General features: G+C 36.3%; 1 protein-coding gene across 2 annotated transcripts; it reads left to right on the forward strand.

Moving 5' to 3' along the window:
* The first annotated feature begins 12,005 nt into the window (after positions 1–12,005).
* On the forward strand, positions 12,006–15,227 carry LOC107768109 (D-amino-acid transaminase, chloroplastic). Of its 2 annotated transcripts, none has more exons than XM_016587212.2 (5): positions 12,006–12,322; positions 12,424–12,491; positions 13,553–13,728; positions 13,966–14,639; positions 14,851–15,227. In XM_016587212.2, the coding sequence occupies exons 1-5, from the start codon at positions 12,286–12,288 to the stop codon at positions 14,946–14,948; spliced, it is 1,053 nt and encodes a 350-aa protein (XP_016442698.1). In that variant the 5' UTR covers positions 12,006–12,285; the 3' UTR covers positions 14,949–15,227. The 2 variants fall into 2 exon arrangements, with proteins under 2 accessions (XP_016442698.1, XP_016442699.1); XM_016587213.2 differs by having other exon boundaries at positions 12,427–12,491.
* Positions 15,228–24,721: the final 9,494 nt, after the last annotated feature.

Here is a 24,721-nt window from a genome sequence, read left to right on the forward strand (position 1 = left end):
CAGATAGGACAGTCACATAAGAAGCAAGTAAAGGCTCATGTTAACCTCCACAAGTAAATAGCAAATGCATGCGATTCAGACAGAGAATTTCATCAAATTTAAGACCATATAGGCAGGATATCTATATGAGCATAAACAGAATATAACAGTAGTTTACTAAGGTGGGCAGCTGGACCTATCAGGTTTGTCTACTGATTTATTAATAACCTGAGTTTAGGCGCGTTTTCAACCAGCAAGAAATCATAATATTAATCCCAAAATTCTTCAATTACTCTATCAGTATACCTAAGTGATGACCAAAGTGGAATCCTATGGGCATGGTATCTAAAACTGTTAATTAACGATAACAATTTATAAACCAGCTACTGATTTTAACAAATAGGTTTTCATCTTTTTTAGATCCTATAGGCATGCTTTCTAAGTGCTAAAACTAATTATAAGCATTATTTCCTATAGACATGATATTTAAACGCAGAAACTGATAAACCCTATGGGCATGATATCTAAATTGCAGAAATTGATTTGAATTTTATAAGTAGGATTCCTAAGTTTATAAACTGATTTCACCCTATAGGCATGATATCTATTAGATTAAATCCTATGGATATGATTTCTATGTTTGAAACTGGTTCCTTTATTTCCTATAGGCATGGTATCTATGATTGTAAACCTATAGGCATGATATCTATTAATTACATGTGGGCAGAATTCTTTAAACACATTGCCAAGAAAATTACTAATCGAACATATAGGACCCTATAGACATGGTTACTGTTATCCCCTTGACAAGGTTCCTCGGTAGGTGTGGGTTGGCTTATTGTGTTCTTGTATTCACATTTTAATACAAGTTGGGGAGAAATTCCTATAATTTTTGTGTGTGACTTTTACTTTATTTTGCTGCCTAAATTTATCTAAGTCTCAAACATCCTAAAAATAAATCTAGTGTTGAAAAGGCTAAAGTCAAGGCTAGGCTTGACTGCCGCACGGAGGTGAACCTCGGGCAGAATTCGAATGACAAAAATCACCCCTGTGACAATTGGTATCAAAGCGTGATTGGATCAGGGCGAAGACACGATGTTCGTTGGTTGAATTTCGTGAAAGATGGCTGGTGGCAACGCCAAACTAAGGGAAAACGTTACTGCATTGGAGGCACTCGTCGGAACTATTGATGGGGATCAATTTCTGACCATTATGACTTGTCTCGCCTATCTTGAGGCCAAGATGAACAGGCTGAGCCAAGAGTGCACAGATCTGAAAGCGAAAAATGTGTTGTTGCATCATGTTGTTGGCGATGATGAAGAACAGCATGGGGCAAATTGTACCAAAGTCAGAATTCCGGAGCCGAAAGAGTTTAGTGGTACAAGGAGTGCCAAGAAACTCAAAAAGTTTTTGTGGGATATGGAGTAGTACTTTCAGGCTGCCCATGTGCGAGATGAAGATAAGGTCACCATTATGACTATGTAATTGGTGGATGATGCAAAGCTTTAGTGGCGAACGCGTGTGGCAGATGACGTTAGTGCTGGTAGGCCGAAGATTGACTCTTGGGAAGGGCTGAAAAAAAGAGTTGAAGGATCAATTCTTTCCTAGTAATGTGGGCTAGATTGCTAAAGATAGATTGAAGAAGTTGAAACAAACTGGAACGGTCAAGGAATATATCAAAGATTTCAGTTCTTTGATGCTGGACATAAGCAACATGTCTGAGGAAGACAAGTTGAACAATTTCCTTTACGGGTTGCAGTCATGGGCGCAGATGGAACTACGAAGGCAGAATGTGAAAGACCTTCCTAGTGCCATCGCTACTGCGGATGTGTTGGGTGATATCCAGTTGGGGCAAGATAGTTCTTATTTCTCTACTACTTCAAAGTCTAAAAACGGTAACAAGGACAAGGCAAAAGAGTGGAGGAAAAACGAAAATGACAAGGGTAATGTTGTTGAGGGTAATGGCAATGGAAAGAAAAAGCAATGTGTTGGACCTTCGACAAACAAGGGACAAAATAGCAAGTTTGATGGTTGTTTTATTTGCAAAGGACCACACATGGTGAGGTACTGTCCAAAATTTGAATGACTTTCAACTTTGTTTGCTGAAGAAAAGATGAGCCAAAGGAAGAAGAACATGAGCAGGAGGCAACATATTTGGAGCCTATAGTGGTGCTGAAAAATGTGAAAATTGCTACGTCGAGGACGACGAATTCTTCGGGTGGGGATGGTTTGTTAGCCCGTTGACAAGGTTCCTCGGTAGGTATGGGTTGTGATAAGGATTTTCATGATGGCCTTAGCACACAACCTAAAAAAATGGGGCAATATCATGACGGGCAGCTCGGCATGACGGACTATGCGGGCTTGACAAATGCACCTTGAAAGGAAGCAAGGCGCACTTCACTTGAACGTGCGGGTTGGCATAACAATGGCAAGGCAAGGCCATGTCAAAGCAGGGGAAAATACATGGCAAGGCAAGACAAGGCAATGCAGGACAAGCAATGGCAATTGATGCGGGTAGATTTGATCAAGTTGGGGGCGACTTGACATAAGCGGGCAACTGTGGCAATGAGCGGGTGCAGCTAAGTCAGTGGGCAGCAAGCTATGATTATGGCATTAGGAAGGAGCAATGTCAAAGGGCAAGGTTGGGCACAATGCGAGCCTTGGGCGTTCAGGAATTGGCCAAATCAAACACATGCAGTGCACATGATAGGGCGGTTGAGCGGTTACAACTGCCCATTTCAAACATGGCTAATCATGGGCACGTTTTTAAGTCATGGTTGACTTTGTGACTTTGTGCTACATGTTTTTAGCATGTTTCCCTATGTTTGCTTATCATTTGGGGCTTGTCAACTGATTGTATAATCCTGCCTTATAAATATGTGTATAGGTTATCCTAAACAAGGCAGAAAAATAGAGTCTTGTGGCAAGTGTTTGCCAATTTCGTTTAAGTATATTCCTAAGGGTAGGAAATCGTTTTGGGGCAGGGAATTAGGGAATTCTTTATCTTGTCCATAGGGTTGGCTTATTGTGTTCTTGTATTCACATTTTAATATAAGTTGGGGAGAAATTCCAGTAATTTTTGTGTGTGCCTTTTACTTCATTTTGTTGCCTAAATTCATCTAAGTCTCAAACATCCTAAAAATAAATCTAAGTGTTGGAAAGGATGAAGTCAAGGCTGGGCTTGACTGCCGTACGGAGCTGAACCTCGGGCAGAATTCGAATGACAAAAATCACCCCAGCGACAGTTACTAATGCATGTAAAACTGTTCATGGATCCTATGGACAGAATTTCTAGTGCAAAGAATCTATGAACAGGATTTTTGGTATGCGCATGAGGTATAGAACAAAGCAATCAGGAAGCCTTATAGACATGATTGTTAAACAAGCAGTAACCCTCACATAATCATCAATGAACCTATAGGCAGGTTTTCTACCCAAGTTTCAAGTAAAGATATAGAATAAACCCCCCAACTTTTACTAGCAAACCCCAGATCTGTTCATTACAGAAATTATTATCACGGACCGGTATGAATAAATTATACAAAGCTATTCATTGCACTATATGGAGCCTTGACAGGACCAACATCAATCCTGGAAACCAAGCCGTCAAGCAAGAAAGTCTGATATACACAGGTAGTAGGATCCATAACACCTTAAGCCATGCTTCTAGTGTGTCAAAGTTCCCAAAGAGCCTCAAAGACCCCGGGCAATGCTCACACTAGAGCCATGTAATCAGAGGTGGTAGGAACCTAGGTAGCTAAGAGTGGAAATTTGAAAATTAGTACATATAAAGAATAGGGGATAGTTTTTAGAAAATAGTTTTCTTCAGGAGCAAACAGAAATAGAATTCTACCTAGACAGGCAGAATCCAGACATATTGGTATAAATACTGTGTCAACTAAAGCAATCACAAAAGAGCAGGGTCACTTGAGCTACAAACAGAACTGACCATACATATTTGCAATATCTAAACATGTTATGAATAGAGGCATACAACTGAATCAGTAAGGTTTCATATGACTGAAGTTGATTTGGTTTATTAATTACCACTAGGTGCAAACATGTAGACATATATTGAACAGAAGCATGCTGAAGTTAAGATAACCAACCAAATGAACACATAGAGCAGGATAGTAGGAAATTGAAGCATATCAGTCTAGAACGAAGTACAGAGAAATCATGGATCAAACAGAAACATGTTAAGGTAAACTATTCATACTAGCACACAGAACATGATGGGTTAACGGGAATTGAGGCATGCTAGTTAAGAGAGAACCAAACATGAAACCGAGGCATGTTGATATCTATTGTGAACGGACTACATAGCATATAGAATACAGCATGGTAACAGAAATTGAGGCATACCAGTTGAGGAGATAACAAACAAGAAGGTGAAGGCAAGTGGAATCCAAGAGTCTAGCCTTGGCTTTTAGCCGGATAGACAGTGCTGCAAATCAAGCAACTTAAATTGTGTAAGTGTGTAAGTAGGAGTTCGTATGTATCTGTGTGTGTTTGTAAGCGTAGGTGTGTGAGTCTGAGTCTAAAAATCAGAATGATGAAGGGTTTTATAGCATATAGTAGAGTAATACCAAATAAGGTAGGAGAATCAATGGTACACAAATAAGGCAAAGAGATCAATCAATCAGTCAATTAAGGCTTAATAGGAATCAATTAATAGGCAGAATCATGGAGGTATCACTTAAATTAACACGGAATAAATCAGCAGCCGAGATTGAGGTCTAAATAAGGTAAGTAGTAGGTCTAGAAGTTAATTAAAGTCAGAACACAAAATCAAGCCAGTAGCACGGATAATTAATCACATAAATAAGGTAAAGCGGGTAAAATCTTAATAAGGAGATACAGGTACTAAATTCAAACCCAAATTTGGGTAATAAAATCAATTAACACTTAATTGACATGATTAAAGGTAAATGGGCAAAAGACAGCAGGATAAACAATCAAATAATCAAAACCCTAAAAACACAAAGACATACACATGGAGCTGGATTAAATCAAGTAAAAATCACTCGAAGAGTAAATAAGAAAGTCAGAGATGAGAACATTTAAATGCTAAAACCTTTTTGCAGAAATCCCTCAGAAATCAAAACCCTAGCTTTTAGAGTAAACGAAATCGGTCAATAACAATAGTAATAACAGAAAATCTTAAAGGAGAAATACCAAACAAACACAAAATCGTTTTAGATCTAGAGAGATCTAGATGAATTCAACCAGAAAATAGCTAGGTTCATAAGAAGGACAGAAGCGAATCAAATCTGGTTTGAACCAGAGATTTGAAACCCAAAAACAAATAAGAAGATACTCACACTCACAAGTATCGGAGTGAACATAGACGGAATAGTCGAGAAAGGAGAGACTTTGAACCAGATTTGGTTCGAGGCTCTTAATATTCACATCAAACAGCGTAGAAATCGTATAACCAGTAGAGATAGGAGGCCAGATAAGGCCCAAGATCAAAGAGAAACCCCATAGATCGAAGGGGTTCAGGTGACAGCGGGCTAGGGTTAGGGGAAGGCTGAGAGAGGAGAGGATTGAGAGGCGGCATCATTTTGGAAATAAGGTAGGGTTTGGGGTTAGGGATATTAAAAAGGAAAGAGGGTTTTGGACCGTTGATCTTCTGAGATCAACGGCCAGGATAGATTCCGGGCTGAGCGGGTTATGAACGGGTTGGATTATTGGGTCAGGGTAATTGCGCTAGGTATTTTAGGCATTGGGCTGGTTTGGTAGCCTAGGTTCAAAAAAATAGGAATTTTAGGGCTATTAGTTAAATACCCATTTAATTTAGTAAAATAATTTTATAAAATAATTTTTAAATGATAAAAATATCACTTGTGCATGAAAATAATTTAAAATAATTACTTGATATTATAAAAAATATAAAAGTCATTTTCCGTGTAAATAATATAATTATGCATGTATATAGGCCATTATTATAAAATGTGCAATTCTAGCCTAAAAATGCAAATGTAACTATAAAAATACAATAATATTTAAATACTATATGGGCGTAAATGAAGAATTTATATGATTAAATTATCATAAAATAATATGAGGGATAGTTATTTGATATTTGTATACTAAAATGCAGGGATCAATTGATTTAAAGCCTTTAAAAATTTATAGAAAAAATTGTGAAAACACTTGGACATGCTTGTAAATCTAATAACAATGCGTGTGTACTATTTTGAAAATATATATTCATATTTAAAATATATGAGGAAAAAATTGGGTACCAATACCAGTTCATTCCGACAGTTAATCGGCGATTCACATAACTAAAAATCTTGTCTTTCATTAGCATACTAAACTTGTCGAGCTCGATTGCCATTTTATACGGAAATAGTAACTTTCTGGCCTGATTTCCCTCTCTTTTGTTCCTTCTTCCTCCCAAATCGTCACAAAATCCCTTTCCGGGCCTTCTCATTCTTTGAATCTTCGCAAGATGGGCATCTCTCCTCTCCCCTCCATCTTGACCGGGAGGGGGGGGAGGGAGTGTTGGCACAACTAATGGAGATAATTTGTATGAAGCAAAATGATTTGAAGAAGACGGCTGATGAACAAAAAAAAATCAGAGAAGCTACAAAGTTGTCTTCGACATAAACAAAGTAAAGAAGTAAAGATATTAGTCTTCACACATTTGGACTAAAGAGCTACACGTGGAGGCCTAATTAGTGTTGGATTAAATGTGTTAATTTCATCAGAGACATTGATCCTTATTGTCTTAGCAACATCTGGATCGTTGGATAAGCTTCTAGAATAACAAGAATTCTGTACAAATTTTATTTATTCTTTATTTTTAGCCAATAGAAAATAGGACAGCCGGATAAGTTAGTTATAATAGATTCTTTTATATTTTGTCTAAATATTGTATAGTGCTGAATGAAAATACTCACAGAAAATTTCATAATCTTCATCACTTTCTTCACATTATGCTATTTAAGAAATTTTGGTTTAAAAATTACTGTATCTGACTTTGAATAATATTTTTCTCGATTCCAATAAGATATTGTAGGGTTTGGAATAGACTTAATTAATCTCATATTAACTCATTTTTCTAGGGGAAGATCCAACATGGTAGCACTACTAGGGTCTTCATACGTGCGCACACAAAAAGAAGAAGAAAAGAGGTTTGGAGCAAATCTAATTTTTAGTGTAAATATAAGGAAATATGATTTTGAAATAAAAAATTACGTATTAAAAGACTATATAAAAATACAATAAAATCATAATTTACAAAGTAAAATATTTGAAAGGGATTTGAAAAATCATACTGTATAACCGTTGTAAAAATAATAGCCGAAAAAATGATAAAAAAGATTATATATATTTTTGTATATATATACATTTTGTATGTTAATATACAAAAACTATACAAATTTTATATACTTTTTCGATTACCAGATGTAAATAGTTTCTGGCACGGGCTAAAACTGATAATACAACCTGGTTATTCTTTGCTTCAATAATATGCCTAGAAGTGATCCAGGTAGCTCTATTTTTTTCAAATTTTAACTTTTCTTTTTGAAAAAATCAACCAAAATTTTTAAAGGGGGAATTACGCTCCTTGTCACTTGGCCCAACAGTCCATCAAAAAATGGCCCACGTTTGAAGCCCTTACATGATATGGCCCAGGTTGTACATAATCTGAAAATTATTTTTCATCAGTTAGCCCACCCTATTTTTTTCTTTTCTTCGTTCTTCTTCTTCCTCTTTCACGACTTTGCACCCCAAAGTTTCTCTATTATTATATATATTCTTCAATTCTCCTTCCAGATTCAAAGTTGATAATCACTATTAAGATGAGAAGAAGAAATACCACTTAAGAGAATTATTATTTTTGGAGTCACCATTAAAGGTCATTCGAAGCTTCAATTTCAGAAATTGAATTTTTCGATTTTGTTAGTTGTTTGGATTGGGTGTTGGCCCAATTGATTGGGATCGTCAAGGAAAGTTTAAAACTCAATTTTGAAGTGATTTGAAGCAGATTTGAGGTAGATTTGAGTTGAATTTCAGAAATTAAATTTTTCGATTTTGTTAGTTGTTTGGATTGGGTTTTAACCCAATTGATTGGGATCGTCAAGGGAAGTTCAAAACTCAAATTTGAAGTGCTTTGGAGCATATTTGAGGTAGATTTGAGTTGAATTTCAGAAGATGCCCAAAGAAGAAGAAGAACCAGTGAAGCTCCATTAATAGGATTTATTTGTATAATAGTGTAAAATATTGTATAAGTAATGTATAATAGTGTATAAACATATCTTATACATTATTTTATACAAGGCTAATACATTATTTATAAGTATTTGGTGGATTTCTCACATTTCTTATCACTAACATTTTACATTTTCACTATTGTGCTTATATATTTTTATATATACATTTTTATACACTTTTATACAACTATATATATAATATACTTCTTTGTATAAAAGTGTATAAGCATCTCTGATGAATTCTTTGTACGATTTTCACTTGCAATTCTTGATTAAGACTATTCCAAATCTCCACTAAAGGACTTCAAACTTTGTATACAGTCTACTTAGACTAATTTTAATAAGTTCAAACAATACCCACTCCAAATTTCTCATAAAATCATATTCAAAAACTAACAAGATTAGCATTAAAGAAGATGAGATTTTAGATTTCTCGTGTCTGTTTGTGAATTTTCGTAGTTGTGATAGGTATGTAGAAACTTGAGGAAAAAGGAGAATGGAAATATTTCACGCTTGAAGATATAGAGAATAAAAAAACTGGAAAAAAAATTCAGATCTAAGCTTATTGATATTTGGCTACACATTTGCAAACTTGTAAGTGGGCTAAAATAATGCAAGATCAACTTATGGAGTGCATTATTATGTAATTTTGTCATTTTTAAATGTATATATATACAAAAAAAATATACATATTTTTATATATTTTTTCGGCTATTATTTTTGCAGCGGCTATACAATATCATTTTGTCATTGAAAACAGGCACAGAAGGGGATATTTTCAAGGTCAAAATTTTAGAAGACATTATATAAAAATAAGGAATTAAAGTGATAATTTGCATTATCCAATAAAACGAGAGGAAACGTTTTGCTTCAAAGCAGAAGATTTGCTTCATGAATCAGAGTTAGGTAACACTGTTAGTTTTTGAACACATTGTGTCAGTGAGACTAAAGGTGCTCCACTTTAGCATACTTAAGGGGCTAAATATGCTCAAGATTATATTTGAGGAACCAAAATAGACATACCCTCAAAAATAAGGGACAATATTGGTCAAAAACTCAATAATAAATAATAAATAATTACATTCTTTTATAAATAAAAAAAAAAGATTAGCCTGTTAAGAAACTTAGCTCAAAGTAATATATAAAACAAGCAAATAGACAAGAATGTAGGGAGCAAGAGAGGAGAGAATCTTATTTCTTCCATGTATTCCAAGTGTGTTACAAAATGACTTTTCATCCTCTATTTATGGTACTACATAGAGGTATACCAAAAGAATTTCATAAATATGCCATTAAGCATTTGAGATCATGGGGGAGGTATGAGAATTACAACCATAACTCCATAAGTATTAGAGTGGTGGGAGTTATGGAGATAATGGAGAAGAGTAGTGGGTATTACTCATTTGGTGGTTATGGACATCCACTATAATTATATTTTATAACACTCTCCCTTGGATGTCCATAATAATGTGCCTCGTTAAAACCTTACTATAAAAACCACATGAAAAAAAATCTTAGTGAAGGAAAAAGAGTACACATATCTTGTAATACGCATTGTTTGCTGCCTCGTTAAAAACCTTGCTAGGAAAACTCAATGGGATAAAACCTCAGCTAAGGAAAAAAGAGTGCAGCGCATATCTTATTCCCTCGGATGAAAACATCACTTTTGTATTGGGAAAAAACTGAATTTACATTAAAGGTGACGTGGCATGACACGTGTACTGGTCAAATGGTCAAAACATGATGATCAGTTAAGAGGCACGAGTGACAACAGATACGGGGAAAGGAAAGTTAAATAGGCACGAGAGGCAATTTGAATAATACACGCTTCGTACCTATTTAGGTCATATAAAGCCAAGAGATCAGAAGGCATTGAAGACATGGATATGATGACAAAAAGGAGTTTAAATTCAATATTAATACTCAATACGTTAGAGAATTGGTATTAAATAGGAATGATTGTGTAACGTCTTATTTAATGTCATTTATTGCCCATAATTGTTTCATTAAGACAAAAGCATAATACCTTCTCCTAGAATCAACTATAAAAGGAGAAGGACTCAACATCTGTAAGGACACGAAATACTATTGAGATCTTACTGAAATACAAAACTATTTACTGCTTTACCATCATTCACAAAAATATTTTATTTTCGTCTCCTGATTATCAGTAACCCGAATTTCTTTCTAACTTTGACCAAAGATTCAGATTTTTGGTTAAACAACTTTACTTTTCGGAAATGATGCATTCCAATCTCGTATACCAGCTTCTCAAATGCTGGGGTTGGTAATGATTCATTGAACAGATCCACCAAATTATTAATCAAATAAATTTGTTGAACGTCTATATCACCAATCTATCGAAGTTCATGTCTGAAAAGAATTTTGGTGAAATATGCTTTATTTTGTTGCCTTCAATATATCCTTCTTCCAATTGAGATAAGCAAACATCATTATCTTCAGTATTATTGGAATCTTCTCTTCAAAGAAAAGTCACACGTCTATTGTGTGTTGAGTTCCTTGCTTTATCAGTTGCTTATCTTGGCATGAGTTGAATAAGTATCAACAATTAACTGCCTTGTAATATGATAATATGGCAGTACTCTCACATGCAAATAGATTGTTTGAAGAACGAGCTTCAGGAAAATGCTTGCATTTGCATAACTAATAAAATCTTGGCAATATTTGTTAGAATAAACAGATCTACATCAAGTATTCCTTTTGAAATATAACACTACTTGTATTCCAATATCTCCACATACGAATAAAACTATATTTGGCTAGCATATTGTTATACTCGTGGTTCTAGCCAGATATATTAGTGCACCAATTGCACTAGACACAGAAACAAAACATGTACGCCATAATCGCTCTAATCTACATAAGGATTTGTCGAAGCTTTATTTAATAAATTTTTTGGGAACTTAATATGCTTAGAACAATTTAAATCCTTCAAGAATTTTTATTATATGCATATCAAATGTATTGTCAGACCAAAATCTGAAATGGCTCCATTCACCACAGTAAAACATGTCTCCATATAAAGAATACGAGGATATTTACGAAAATCTTGTGCCACAAGTCGTCTTTATGTCTATCGACTTAATTTTTCATTTCACTTTTTGCACAATGGACTATCCGTCCAATTTCATATTTTTCAGGTGAAGTCAATTTTCATTGCTTATTTTTCATTTAGCCAATCATTTATCTGTCCAAATTCCATGACAGATTTGAGCTCAAGATCCTCGTCAATATTAATAATATTGAGCTCTACATTATATCAACAATATCGTTGACGATCATTTTATATCGGTTCCATCATCACACGATAAAGACATAACTTATCGAGATCTCATTATTTTCAGGTGCCTCAGCCTCTTCCATGAGGTCTTATAAAGTGTTATGTCTTGGTGCTCTTATAGAGCACTTGCCTCTTTATTATGATCATCTTGAACATTTGCTTCTCTCCTTCTTCAATGAATTTTATCTTTGGAACCGATTAGTCTATTACGCTTTATGCGTGCCATAAACTCTGTCCATCATGGACTTTATTCTATTTGGAGTATTAATAGCTGAAATATAATATTTAATTTTGGGTCAGCAAATGCGCCTGCTAATATTTGGCAAATGAATTATCATTCTATTTATTTTTCTCTTAATTTCTTGTAACATCTAGTGGACGCTCATTTCATATGCTCTGTAAGCCCATAGCGAACTGCATCATTGTACATTATAGGTGGGAGAGAGCTCCGGGGCTGTTCTATACAAAGCAGAAAAGACACTTTGAAATCCAATTTTGGGGCGAAATTCATGATGAAATTGTAAAATAGAATTGTTGGACGGCAGCTCCCGTCTTAAAGCATCAGACCATTATCCAAAATCCAATACAATCTAGTACCAACTACAAACTATAAGACAAAATTTGATTCTTTTCTGTTCTTTACACTAGTTTAATGGGACCAACAGGACTGCTTTTGTCTCATATTTCATCTATTTTCTGCTACTATAAAACTTCCTCTTACACCTTAAGTTCAATACCCATCTCCGATTCCTTTGTAAAGTTTCAATCGTTTGCGCTATGGCTGCATCCAACTCTTCTTTTGATCAAACATCAGGTACTCTCTATCTAATTATGTTGGATTTTCTCTAACTAGTTTTGATGATTTTCAAACATAACTTGCTGTTTGGTGTTTGTGATATGGTTTTTCCCGAGAAGCAGCTATAGCAACAGAGACTGCGAATATGGAAGATTTCAAAGTTCATGTGTTCTCGTCCTCTGACGAGGTGAAATTGTTAAATCCCTTTTTATCTTTAGCTTGACTAGATACTGTTCCATTTCCATTATTGGCTTTTTTGGCAATTTTGTAGTTCCACAGAGTTATTTGTTCCGGAATCCCAATATTGGAAAATTTATGATTTTTTTGATAAGGTAAAATTGTATTAATCAAAAGGGAGAGAACTCCCGTGGAAGTATACCAAAAAGTAGAGAATTTACATCAGAACATGATTCTCTATAAAAGACCAATCTTCTATACAAGTAGGGGCTATATGAGTGCACAAAAAAGCGATCAAAGATAAAAGACTATTCTTAACATGTTATTCTTGGAGATGGGGTTTGCGTGGCGATGGTTAAATGTTGAATGAGTTGATAGATAATAGTTTTTACTATCAACCCATATAAAATGTTGAATGAGTTGATAGATAATAGTTTATGATATAACTGTGACCGGAGGGAAGGGAAATTAATTTGCTTGTAGGGACCCTCCTTGAGATGCTAGTTCTTATGGTAAACTCCAGTATAATTGCTTTGTGCTCAAAAATAAGATTGTGTTTGAAACATATGCACTTCTCCTCTTTCAATTGCTAGTAGTTCCTCTGCTACTAGTGAGTATTTAGTTGGTGGATATTATTCAGTTTTTTCTCATAGCTAGACCTTCAGTTTTAGCTCATAGCTATTATAATATTTCTTGATATAGTAGTTTCAGTATTTTAATGAGAAGGGTTGAGGGACGGGCCCATTATTCACCAAGTTTCGAACCGTGCTTTCTTGGTTTTCAAAAAGAAAAGAGTTTCAGTGTTTTGAGAAAATCAAAGTAATGCAGCATGTGATATAAGATGAATGAAGTCCAGCGAACTTGATTCTTGGCATCTTTTTATGCGTGCTCTTTTTCTCAAATTTAAGCTAGGCACAGATCATGTCTAATTGTTAAAAGTTAATGATCTAAAGCAAAAGAAAATGAATCAAATAAGTTCCCAGCATGTGCAATATTTCGACTATTAGCCATTGACAGTCGTCCACATTTTTAGTGCGTCTTGACTATAGTTAGATGTTTTTGTTGAAACAGTTACTTGAAAAGTTGCACGAGAAATGGAATTCAGTGAAGCAGCAACCTTATCCGGTAATGTATTCTAGCATATTTGGCGGAATCATTCTTGATCCAGCAATGATGGTTATTCCAATTGATGATCACATGGTTCATCGAGGTCATGGTGTCTTTGACACCGCTATTATTTTGGATGGGTATGAGTCTACTCTAGTTCCTGAAAACAATAATATTATAATTTGTGAATTGATCTCTCAAAGTATTAACTTTATGTTAGACTCTGGGATAAGTGGCAATATAATGGACGTGTATGCTAGAATAATTTTACACTTCATGTATTCTTAGATTTACTAAAGTAACAGATGCTCTAATGGAGTTAAGATACTAAGCTGTAGTTGTGGTTGATTCAGCTTCTCTTTGGTCTTCTAATGCAGTTATTTGTACGAATTGGATGTCCATCTTAACCGCTTCCTTAGATCAGCATCCAAAGCCAGAGTCGCGTCTCCATTTACATTTTCAGAACTTAAAAGGATTCTAATTCAACTTGCTGCAGCATCAAAGATGAGGAAAGGCACTCTGAGATATTGGTTGAGCGCAGGGCCTGGGGACTTCTTACTCTCCCCAGCTGGATGCCCAACATCTGCATTCTACGCTGTGGTGATTGACGAGGATTTCTCACAATGCAAAGAAGGGGTAAAAGTGATAACTTCTGCAATCCCCATGAAATCACCTCTTTTTGCCACTATGAAAAATGTGAACTACTTGCCGAATGTCCTCTCCAAAATGGAAGCCGAGGATAAGGGAGCATTCGCTTCTATTTGGGTTGACGAAGAAGGTTATATCGCTGAGGGTCCAAATGTGAATGTTGCTTTCATAACTTCTGAGGAGGAGCTGATTTTGCCTAGCTTTGATAAGATCTTAAGTGGCTGTACTGCTATGAGGCTTCTTCAACTTGCACCCAAGTTGATTGAGCAGGGACGTTTGAAAAGCGTCAAAACTACTGACATTATGGTTGAAGATGCCAAAAAGGCTGCTGAAATGATGTATGTTGGAAGCACACTTCCTTTATTACCTATCATTATGTGGGATGAGAAACCTATTGGAAATGGTAAGTCCACTCAACTAGTTTTTTTTGTCACTTCCTTTACAACAAGGTTGCTATGATGAATGCTTAATATGCAATATCTTAAATGGAAGCTGGAAATGTTGGCGTGCTCTTCTAGTTTATGTCTGACCCATTTGAATTAAAATTGGATGGATATCGATAATTTGCAACTTGCAAGCATAGGAGAGAAGAATAACATTGTTTATTGTGACAGGGGAAGTTGGAGAATTGACAATGGCACTCTCGGATTTACTTTGGGAAGATATGGCAGCTGGCCCAGAAACACAGAGAATTCCAGTTCCATATGCGTAGGAACTCAATCTCAAATCGAAGAATATGCTCTGATAGGATGCTCTGAAATCAATGTCATTCTATTTTCTAAGTAGTGGGTGGTTGCTCCTTGGTTCTGTGGCACAGAAGTATGACTTAAGCTTTACTTTGTGTGGAGATTCTCCAGCATTGCACAATGTTTTTCAAGTATTGACTGTCAGAAGTGAGTCAACCAAATAGTCTTGCAATGTATTGGTACATGAACTTTTCTGTTTTGTGTTTGGAATAGAATGCTTGAAAGAATGCAGAATATTGATCCAATCATTTTTGCCTCTACACAATACAGTGTTCTCAATTTCATTTGACATATGGTTCTGAGTTAACTACTACGAATCCATTTCTTAGCCAGATGGTTTCTCTTGATGCTTGAACTGAACTCGTATCCAAGAAATTCATTTCCTTCTGGGCATTTTGCGTTTCCTATAGTACATAAATGTATAAGTACAAATGAATTTTCTTTATTTTCCTGTGGGGTTTTAACCTCTTCGACCTCCCAATTGGGCGTACTAATCAGTTAGATGAAAATGGGTAATAGTTGCATTGATAATACTGTGCATTTTCTCTTCTCGAATCTCTTGAAGTGATTTATAATTATAGAATTCCACCACATATGCTGACTAGGGATGTACATAGGTCGGGTTGGTTTGGAATTTTCAATTATCAAACCACACCAATAGTGTTGGGTTTTTAAATCTATAGACCAAACCAAACCAACAAAGCCGAGTTTTTCAATCTCGATTTTCCTCAGTTTTTTTCGATTTTTCGGGTTTTTTTTCCTGGTAAATCTTCATAGCACAAAATATGTAACTTATGCTCCAAATATTTCTGTAGTCCTAGCACGATATAAATATATAATATATTTTTCAAGAAAATAATACAATAATATGAGAAGAGTCATAGCATTGTACTAAAATATTCAATAACAAAGATAATCACTACAACAAATATAATATTTCCTACAAAACTTTTAGCCACGACGAAATTCGTCACTAACTATTCACTTTTCGTGACGAAAATTATATTTCGTATTTAAATATATAAGCCACATACTTTTAGTGACAAAACATAAAATTTTGTAGCAAATATTTTATCCACTAAAGTTTCCCACCAAAAAAAATAAGTTGGTGCCATTATTGAATAACTTTAGCCATGAATTTTATATTATCAGTGACTTTATTTTGTCACTAATGGTGTATCTAATTTGTGACAAATCATAATTTGTCTTAAAATTGGTAAAACTTTGGACACGAAAAAATTTCGTCGCAAAAAATATGGTATTAAAATAGTGACAAATTGAAATTTATAGTTAACCATTGTAAACTTTAGCTACCAAAGTTTATATTTAATTATGACCTTAGTTTTTGTCACTAATATTGTAAATAATTAGTGACAATTATTTAATTATCTCTGTTTAACCTAAAATTTAGTCACAACAAAAAATTTGTCACGGAAAATATAATTTTAAGTGGCTACGACTTTTGTAGTTGAACAGGACACTTATTGGAGACGAAAAAGATTCATAGTTAAAAACTAAAAGACATACTTTTGTTCATGTATGATACATAAAATTACTTTAGGACTAAAGCACCCATATTGAAAAATTATCAAGTTCGAGAAACTTGAATCCCATTTTGTAAAGTTCTATTATAAAGTCTATTGCAAAATTGGAAAAAAAAATCAAATTAAAACCGTACTTATTTTGATTCAATTGCCATTTTTAATTTTAGAAAATAGAAAATCAAAAGGCCAAATTAAATTTAATAGAACCGGACCAACCAAAGAACACGATCACTTGTTGCTACAAAAATTTAGCTTCCACTTCACAATTTCTTGCGATTAGAAGGTTAGTCCCATAAATGATCCTCCTTTATTTGCCATTTTAACCTCATATATCTAGCTCATCATTTTATTAAAAATAAATAGCACACTTCTTTAGCTCACTTATCACAATTAATAAGTCTATCATCACATGAATACTTGTTAGGCTAACTAACCTAAGTCGCCCAAAATTACATATATCAAAATACAACAAAAATTGGAGTTCTATCCGTCAATAAACATGCATAACACAAACTCAATTTACTCTGAACTATTAGACTACATCATGTGATAAAATAAATAAAATGCCTAAAAACATCATAATACATTATTGGAATCATCAAAATGATAGTTCGGAGCCGTCTTCACAAAAGTCAAACTCCGATCAACTCTTACTGTTTAAACTTCTTAAACAAGAATCTTTCTCCCAAATTGATCCCAAATCATCCGAAATTTGAACTCGACCACACACGCTAGTCATAATACATAATACGAAGCTGATCGAGACTTTAAGCCACCAAACAGAATGCTAATTCTCAAAACGACAGGTCGGGTCGTTACATTTTTCCCCTCTTAAATAAACATTCGTCGTCGAACGTGCCAAGAATCGTTCCGAAGTCATCAGTCACTGAGTGAAGTTACCATACATACACCCGCGAGTGATATCACATCACCCCAAATCTACGTAAGCCCGACAACACCACCTCAACTGAAGATTTTTCCTTCCACCCATACCAATAGGCCTTAGAAACAAATTTCTCACCATCCGATCGTTTTCAAAAGACCTGATTCATACACCAACACACAGTATTAGCCTCAACTAGCTGCAATAACCTATGTCTACACTCACCATATACAAACACACGAAGTAGCATCTCTGATCACAATAGACGTCCATACTCAAACCCAGTACTGATAATTAACCTCATATCAGCTAGAACCATGTTCCAAACCTTCACAATACCGACAACGATACAAGAAATGTGCAGACCACATAACTATTCACTCGAATCAACAAGTCACATTACGCCACCCGGGCACACACCTCTCAAGCTAAAACCCAATAAGCACAATGCGAAAGTGACCGAGTATGCAAAGAGAAACATGGAGAGAACTACTGAACAAGCACGACAGGCACAACTTCCTATCAATACCACACCACAAATCAATTCCACAAGGGAGAATCAAAACATATGAACTAATCACAAGGATCTTATCTTGATATAACTTTCACCGTGGCACATAGCCCAGTTCAAACATATCAAACCACATGGAACGCGAGGATCCCATCCTCCGCTCTGAATCACAAGTAGTATACATATCATACCATTCGAAACCTTCCACTAATTCAATTCCGCCAATAAAATCACAACACATACTGAACTCCCACACCTGGGGAGCATCTAAACCACAAATCATAACCAACCATCCAGAAAACACATCAAACTGCCATAATGAGTAATAGAAATTAACTTCTAGTCTCATAGGTCTCAATAATGAATAAAATAAAATAAATGACATGGGCTACCACTATAGAATCTCCCAATAGAGGTAAACACATAAGCATAGTACAAAATAATGAAACTCACCCATATGTGAAGCAAAATAGGAGGATTCACCCCAATAAGTGGAACCGAAACAAAATACGAATGATGCGCCTCTATAACAAATTGAAACCATACATGTACAACATCATCTGGTGCAGTGGCCTCAGAACTACCGTAGAAATCACATCATCGGGTCGGGCCTCCCCCTCTTAGGTGCCCTCTACTCGCCTGACTTGCACCCTAAGCTGGCAGTGCAGGGATATTAACAACTGGAGATGAACTCATAGCTTGAATACCCCGTTGTGATGCATTTTTCTACAGTCTGGGACAATTTCTCACCATGTGGCTGGTATCTCTACACTCAAAGCAACCTCTCCGCTGGCATGGCTATGGAAGTTATTCGGCACGGGCACTCTGGGACCCATAGATATATGAAGCACCGCACGAAGCCTGAAATGCAAACTGAACTAATTGACCTACAAAACCTCTACCATGGCGTACCTTGCCTCCAAAATAGGGACTAGTATATCCTCCTGGTCTACGAGGCTTTTTAGCCTCCCTATCCTTTCTCTCCTGACCCTACATGCCCTCTAGTCGGCAAGCGATCTGTACCACCTACTGAAATGGAACATTCGACTCCAATTCCCACGCCATGTTGAACTGGATATCATGATTGATCCCCTCAATGAACATACAGACTCGCTCTCTAACTGTAGAAACCAAAGCATGTACATGTCTGGACAAATCACTAAATCTAATGGCATACTCTGACACTGACATAGTGTCGTGGCACAGTTGCTCAAACTTCGCACGCCAGGCATCTCGAAGAGTTTGAGGAACATACTCCCTCAAGAAGAACTCTAAAAACCAATCCCATGTGAGTGAACCTTCCTCGGCCGGCTACCCAACTCAAATGCTCGCCTCCACTGATATGCTGCTCCCTTAAGATGGACTGTAGTAAAAGCAACCCCACTCGTCTCCTTAATACCCATTGTGCGAAGAATATGGTGGCACTCATCTAGAAAACCATGGGCATCCTCTGAAGCCAAACCACTGAAAGTAAGAGGGTAAAACTTCGTAAATTTCACAAGTCTAAGCTACTCTTCCTCAGATGTTGTTGCCTAACCACGGGCTGAACTGGAACAACAAGTTGTGTCGTCATGACACTTGAAACTTGACCAATGTGTACTCGCTACTCTGGAGTACGGGCGGCGGGAGTCTGAGCTCCTCTCCCGATCTATGAAGTAGATGATGCAACTGGGATAAACCCCGCCTGAGCCAATGTTCTAAACATGCTCAGGAATTGTGCTAAAGTCTCCTAAAGTCCGGGGGCAACAACAGGCACCTCCGGTGCCTGTCCCCCAACAAGATCTATTGGCGGCTCCTCAACTGCTGCTCTGATAGGTGCTCTAACTGTAGCACGTGCTCCTCATCGACCCCTACCTCTGCCTCTACCCCGACCACTAGCAATATCGGCTCTGGAGGCAGCGTCTTCGGTAACTGAAGCTCGTGTCCTCACTATCTGTAAGAGAATAGGATGGTAAAGGCTCAATTTTGAGATCAATAAACTCACACGATAGAAATAAAGTGAAACTGTCCTAATAATTATGTAGCCTCTCAAAGATAAGTACAAATGTCTCTGTACCGATCTGCAAGACTCAACTAAACTCGCTTATGACTAGGAACACCTACGCACCTAGAGCTCTAATACCAACTTGTCATGACCTAATTTCCCTCCATAGGATGTCGTGACAGCATCTAGTCTCTAAGACTAGGTAAGCCTAACACTTAGTGTAATTATTAGAAGAATTTCACCATTAACTACTAAATATGAAATAAAAACCTTTATACACAACTTACAATTCCCAAAACCGGTAGTACAAGTCATAAGCTCTACTGAATTCGCTAAGAAAATCCTTAAGTAAAACTTCTCGCAATGGAAATCAAACAGTACAAAAACAAAATCAAAAGGTGACTTCGAGGCCTGCGAACGCGACGATAGGTTTACCTTGAGCCTCCACAACTTGACTAGCCAGCTAATAATTAACAACAACCGTGGGGCCTGGATTTGCACAAAAAAATACAGAAGTATAGTATGAGTACACCACAGTGGTACCCAGTATTTCAAGACTAACCTCGGTGGAGTAGTGATAAGGGGCAGTCAAGACACATAATAAGGACTATAAAATAATACTTACAATGATACACTAGTAACAACAATAGGCAACAAGAAGCAATTAGGTAATAATGTTATAGAGTAACTAATCAGAACCTAAGTCCAGGGAAAAATCAAATAAAGGGAAAACCAGCAACAACTCAATAAGAACAACCGCTTTCACACCCGACCTGTTCAAGCATTTCTGCGAGGTACCAAACCTCATAATCATAGCTCACGGGTCCCAATTCTTGAGCCCTAATCATTTGGCATCTTGTGCCTACATTTCAATTCATAACCACACGGACGACTCACGTGCCAATGGAAACAACACTCATACAGAAGGCAAGTAGTCAAGAATACACATAATGGTCAATAACGTCACCATTCATCTTCTTACATTGATATGGGTAATTAATCTACATGTATGCTTGTGTAAGTGTTCTACCACAATCCAAGTCAAAAAATAAGAGCAAAGACAATGAATGGCACATAAGAAACAATCACCACAAAATATACAGTGTAAATAAGACAACAACGAAATTTGAAGCAACGACCAGCACAACAAGATTAGCTACATAGAACTGAGCAAATAATGCAACATAGAGGAATGCAATTAATAGTTTGCTAAGGAAGACAATAATCAAAGATAAGTGCACAGAAAAGGGGAAATGACAACAAAGCCCTCCCGAGGTACCGCCTCGTAGTCTCAAATCGTAAAATGAATCACAACGGCGTGACAGAAACCTCATGCAACCATCGCATGACATAAACATCATGCAACAATAATGACCGCATGGTAGAAACCTCGTGCCACACTAACGACCGCACGGCAGAAACCTCATGCCACAATAACAACCGCAAGGCAGAAACCTCGTGCCACAATAACATCCGCACAATAGAAACCTCGTGCCACAATAACATCCGCACCACAGAAATCTCGTGCCACAATAACAACCCGCACGATAGAATCCTCGTGCCACAATAACATCCCGCATGGCAAAAACCCTATGCCACACTAACATCTGTATGGCGGAAACCTCGTGCCACAATAACAACCGTACAGTAGAAACCTCGTGCAAACACAATAGTGAATACAAGAATAATAATGACAATAACACAAGAATACAACAAGTAAATCAACTCAGGAACTCCAGAATACAAAGAGACAGAAGAACAAACTCACAAGGAAAGACACAATAGGAAATAATAATACCACATAGCAATAGCTCGGCAAGAAAGAGATATTGTATAGGAATGATTCCACATAGGTACAATTCAATGATAAGAGGGATGACATGAATCAATGGCTCCAATTAAAGGTAAATCAACAATGATCAGGGATAACAAAAACTTCAATTAGGGTGGAGCAATTATGGAAGAGATTCAACAATTCAATTAAGGATAAGCATATTATGGAAAAGATAATAATAAATTCAATCAAGGATAAACAATTACGGAAAGGATAGCATAGAAATAAAAAAAAGAGGCAACAACTTCAGTGAAGTCACATAAGGGTTTAATTAGCAACAAGGGTAAAACATGGAGCAATTAATTCCAATTAAGATACGTAAGGGTGGATTTAGTAAATGAGAAATTCAACATGATAACAGAACTTCGTATTTAATGGACATAAGAACCTAAGAGCCCTAAACAGTCAAATTTCCACAAATAAGCCCGAGCACATACTCGTCACCTCGCGTACACGGACTTCACATAACACAATTAGCACCAAAGACTCAAATCCTAAGTGATAGTTTTCCCATACAAAGTTAGGCAAGATACTTACCTCAAAGAAGATAGACTTTTACTCTAAAATGTACTTCTCGAGTGAAACACCATCCGGACGGCTAAAATCTAGCCAAAATAACTTCAAATCATAAATAAAACTCATAAGAAACCATTTCGGATAATAGAGCTTCAATCTTGAACAAACACTAAAAAGTCAAGCCAAAAGTCAACCCTCGGGCTCGCACCTCGAAACTCGATAAAATTCACAAAACCTGAATGCCCATACAATTACGAGTCCAACCATACTAATTTCATCCAATTCCGACTCTGAATCGATATTCAAAATTCAATTATTCTCTTTAGAAATATTTTTGATAAAAACCCCCAATTCTCTAATCAAAACATGGATTAGTTCAAAAATGAACTTATATAATAATACTAAAATTCTAATCTATAGTTAGATACCGACCCACATGAAAATATGAGAAGAACGCCGCGTAAATCACCTCAATCGGAGCTCTAGAACTCAAGATATGCTCAAAATACCAAAATAGTGCAGCCTGATTTTTTTATTCTTAGGGAGTTTCGCTTTTTGACAAAATAATCCGCACATGTGCATTTACAGCTGTAATTTCCACATTTGCAGACCATATTTTGCACCTGCAGCATCGCAGATGTGGACCCAACTTCGCATCTGCGAAGCACCGATACCAGCTCTCTTCTCCGACACTAAAATGAGCATAACTTCCTCACACGATATCCAAATTCGACGATTCTTTTTGCTATGGATTTGTAATTATGATAAAGATCTAATGATTCAATAAAATAGAATCATTCGCACCTGTGGCCCTCTCCATATAGGTACGAGTGCACCTGATCTTAGATGCCTCAACAATTCTTCCAAGCCCAAACTCGATCTGTTTCCAATCTAATTCGCACCCGAGGCCCCCAGGATCCCGTCCAAGCATACCAACACATCCCAAAACACGATACGGACTTAGTCGAAGCCTTAAATCATGTCAAACAATATTAAAATTATGAATGGACAATCAAAAACTTTCTTTCAACTTTCCAACCTTCAAACTTCGTCGAACGCATCCACATTACAAATTTAAACATTCTGGAATGATGCCAAACTTTGTGTGAAAGTCACAAATCACGATATGAACCTACACCAGGGCTCAGAACCTCAAACGGACATCGATAACATTAAAATTCACTTCAAACCACACTTATGAAATTCTTAAATCTTCAAAATGCCAACCTTATATAATAAGCGCCGAAATGCTTCCGGGCCACCCGATACTCAACCCGAACATATGCTAAAGTCTCAAATCACCATATGAACCTATTGAGACGTTCAAATCACGATTCTGAGGTCATTTACTTAAAAGTCAAACCTTAGTCAATTCTTCCAACTTAAAGTTGCCGAAATTAGAATTCTCTTCCCAAGTCAACTCTGAACTTCCCGAAATTCAATTTCGACCACATGTACAAGTCATAATACCTGAAGTGAAGCTACTCAAGGCCTCAAACTGCTGAACAACATGCTAGAGCTCAAAACAACCGGTCGTGTCATTACAATTATAAGTAACTAGAATGACAGGCCACATACTATAAGTTATGCTCATGTTACCAAATGGTTTAAAACAATCGTTTGCAAGGCCAAGTCTAATATTTTGAGGTTCTTGTGCAAACCACTACTGATTCTTTCCATTCTTCAGAATCAGCGGGATGCCTTAATACATTTGGCTCATCAAGACAATTTTCTTTATGCTACCGCATGTCCTCACTTATTTTTCTAGACATAAATAATCTTTGAAGTCTCAGCTTTAATGGAAAATATTGCAAGAATTTATGAGGAATCTTTTTATCCTTTCCGTTATTAATTTTCCACCTCAAAGTACCACAATGTTGACATTCTTGTCTATTTTTACGCTTACCCCCAATAGAGCACACAACCATATTTGCAAGCATGGATTGAAATGTATCCTAATCCCAAACCTTGTAGCATATTTCTAGCATTATAATATGACTTAGGAAGTGTGTCCCCATTAGGAAATGCCTCTCTTAGTAACTCTAGCAACATATTAAATGACTTATTGCTCTAATGATTGTACAGTTTCAAGTGTAGCAACTTCACAAAAAATGGAAGCTTTGAGAATTTCTGACATCCCGATATAATTCATGTTCAGCTTCTTCCAACAATTTGTCAAACTTTTTGGCTTCCTTCTCATGCATATTACCACATATATTATTACCAGTTGTTGTCTCATCTGAAAAATTGGCAAATGATCGTCCACTGAAATCTTCTAACATAAATTCCATCATTGTTGTCATGTTCTTCATCTTCATCTTCATCTTCATCTTCGTCTTCGTTATAAATTGCTTCATCTTTATATCTCCTTTGTGATTGTTCCCCATGGTATATCCATTACAAGTAACATCCCATAATTCCTTTTATCAACAGGTGGTCATACACTACTTCTTGTATTTGAAAATCT

This window comes from Nicotiana tabacum, chromosome 10, assembly GCF_000715075.1.
Source record: "Nicotiana tabacum cultivar K326 chromosome 10, ASM71507v2, whole genome shotgun sequence".
NCBI classification, from domain to species: Eukaryota; Viridiplantae; Streptophyta; class Magnoliopsida; order Solanales; family Solanaceae; genus Nicotiana; species Nicotiana tabacum.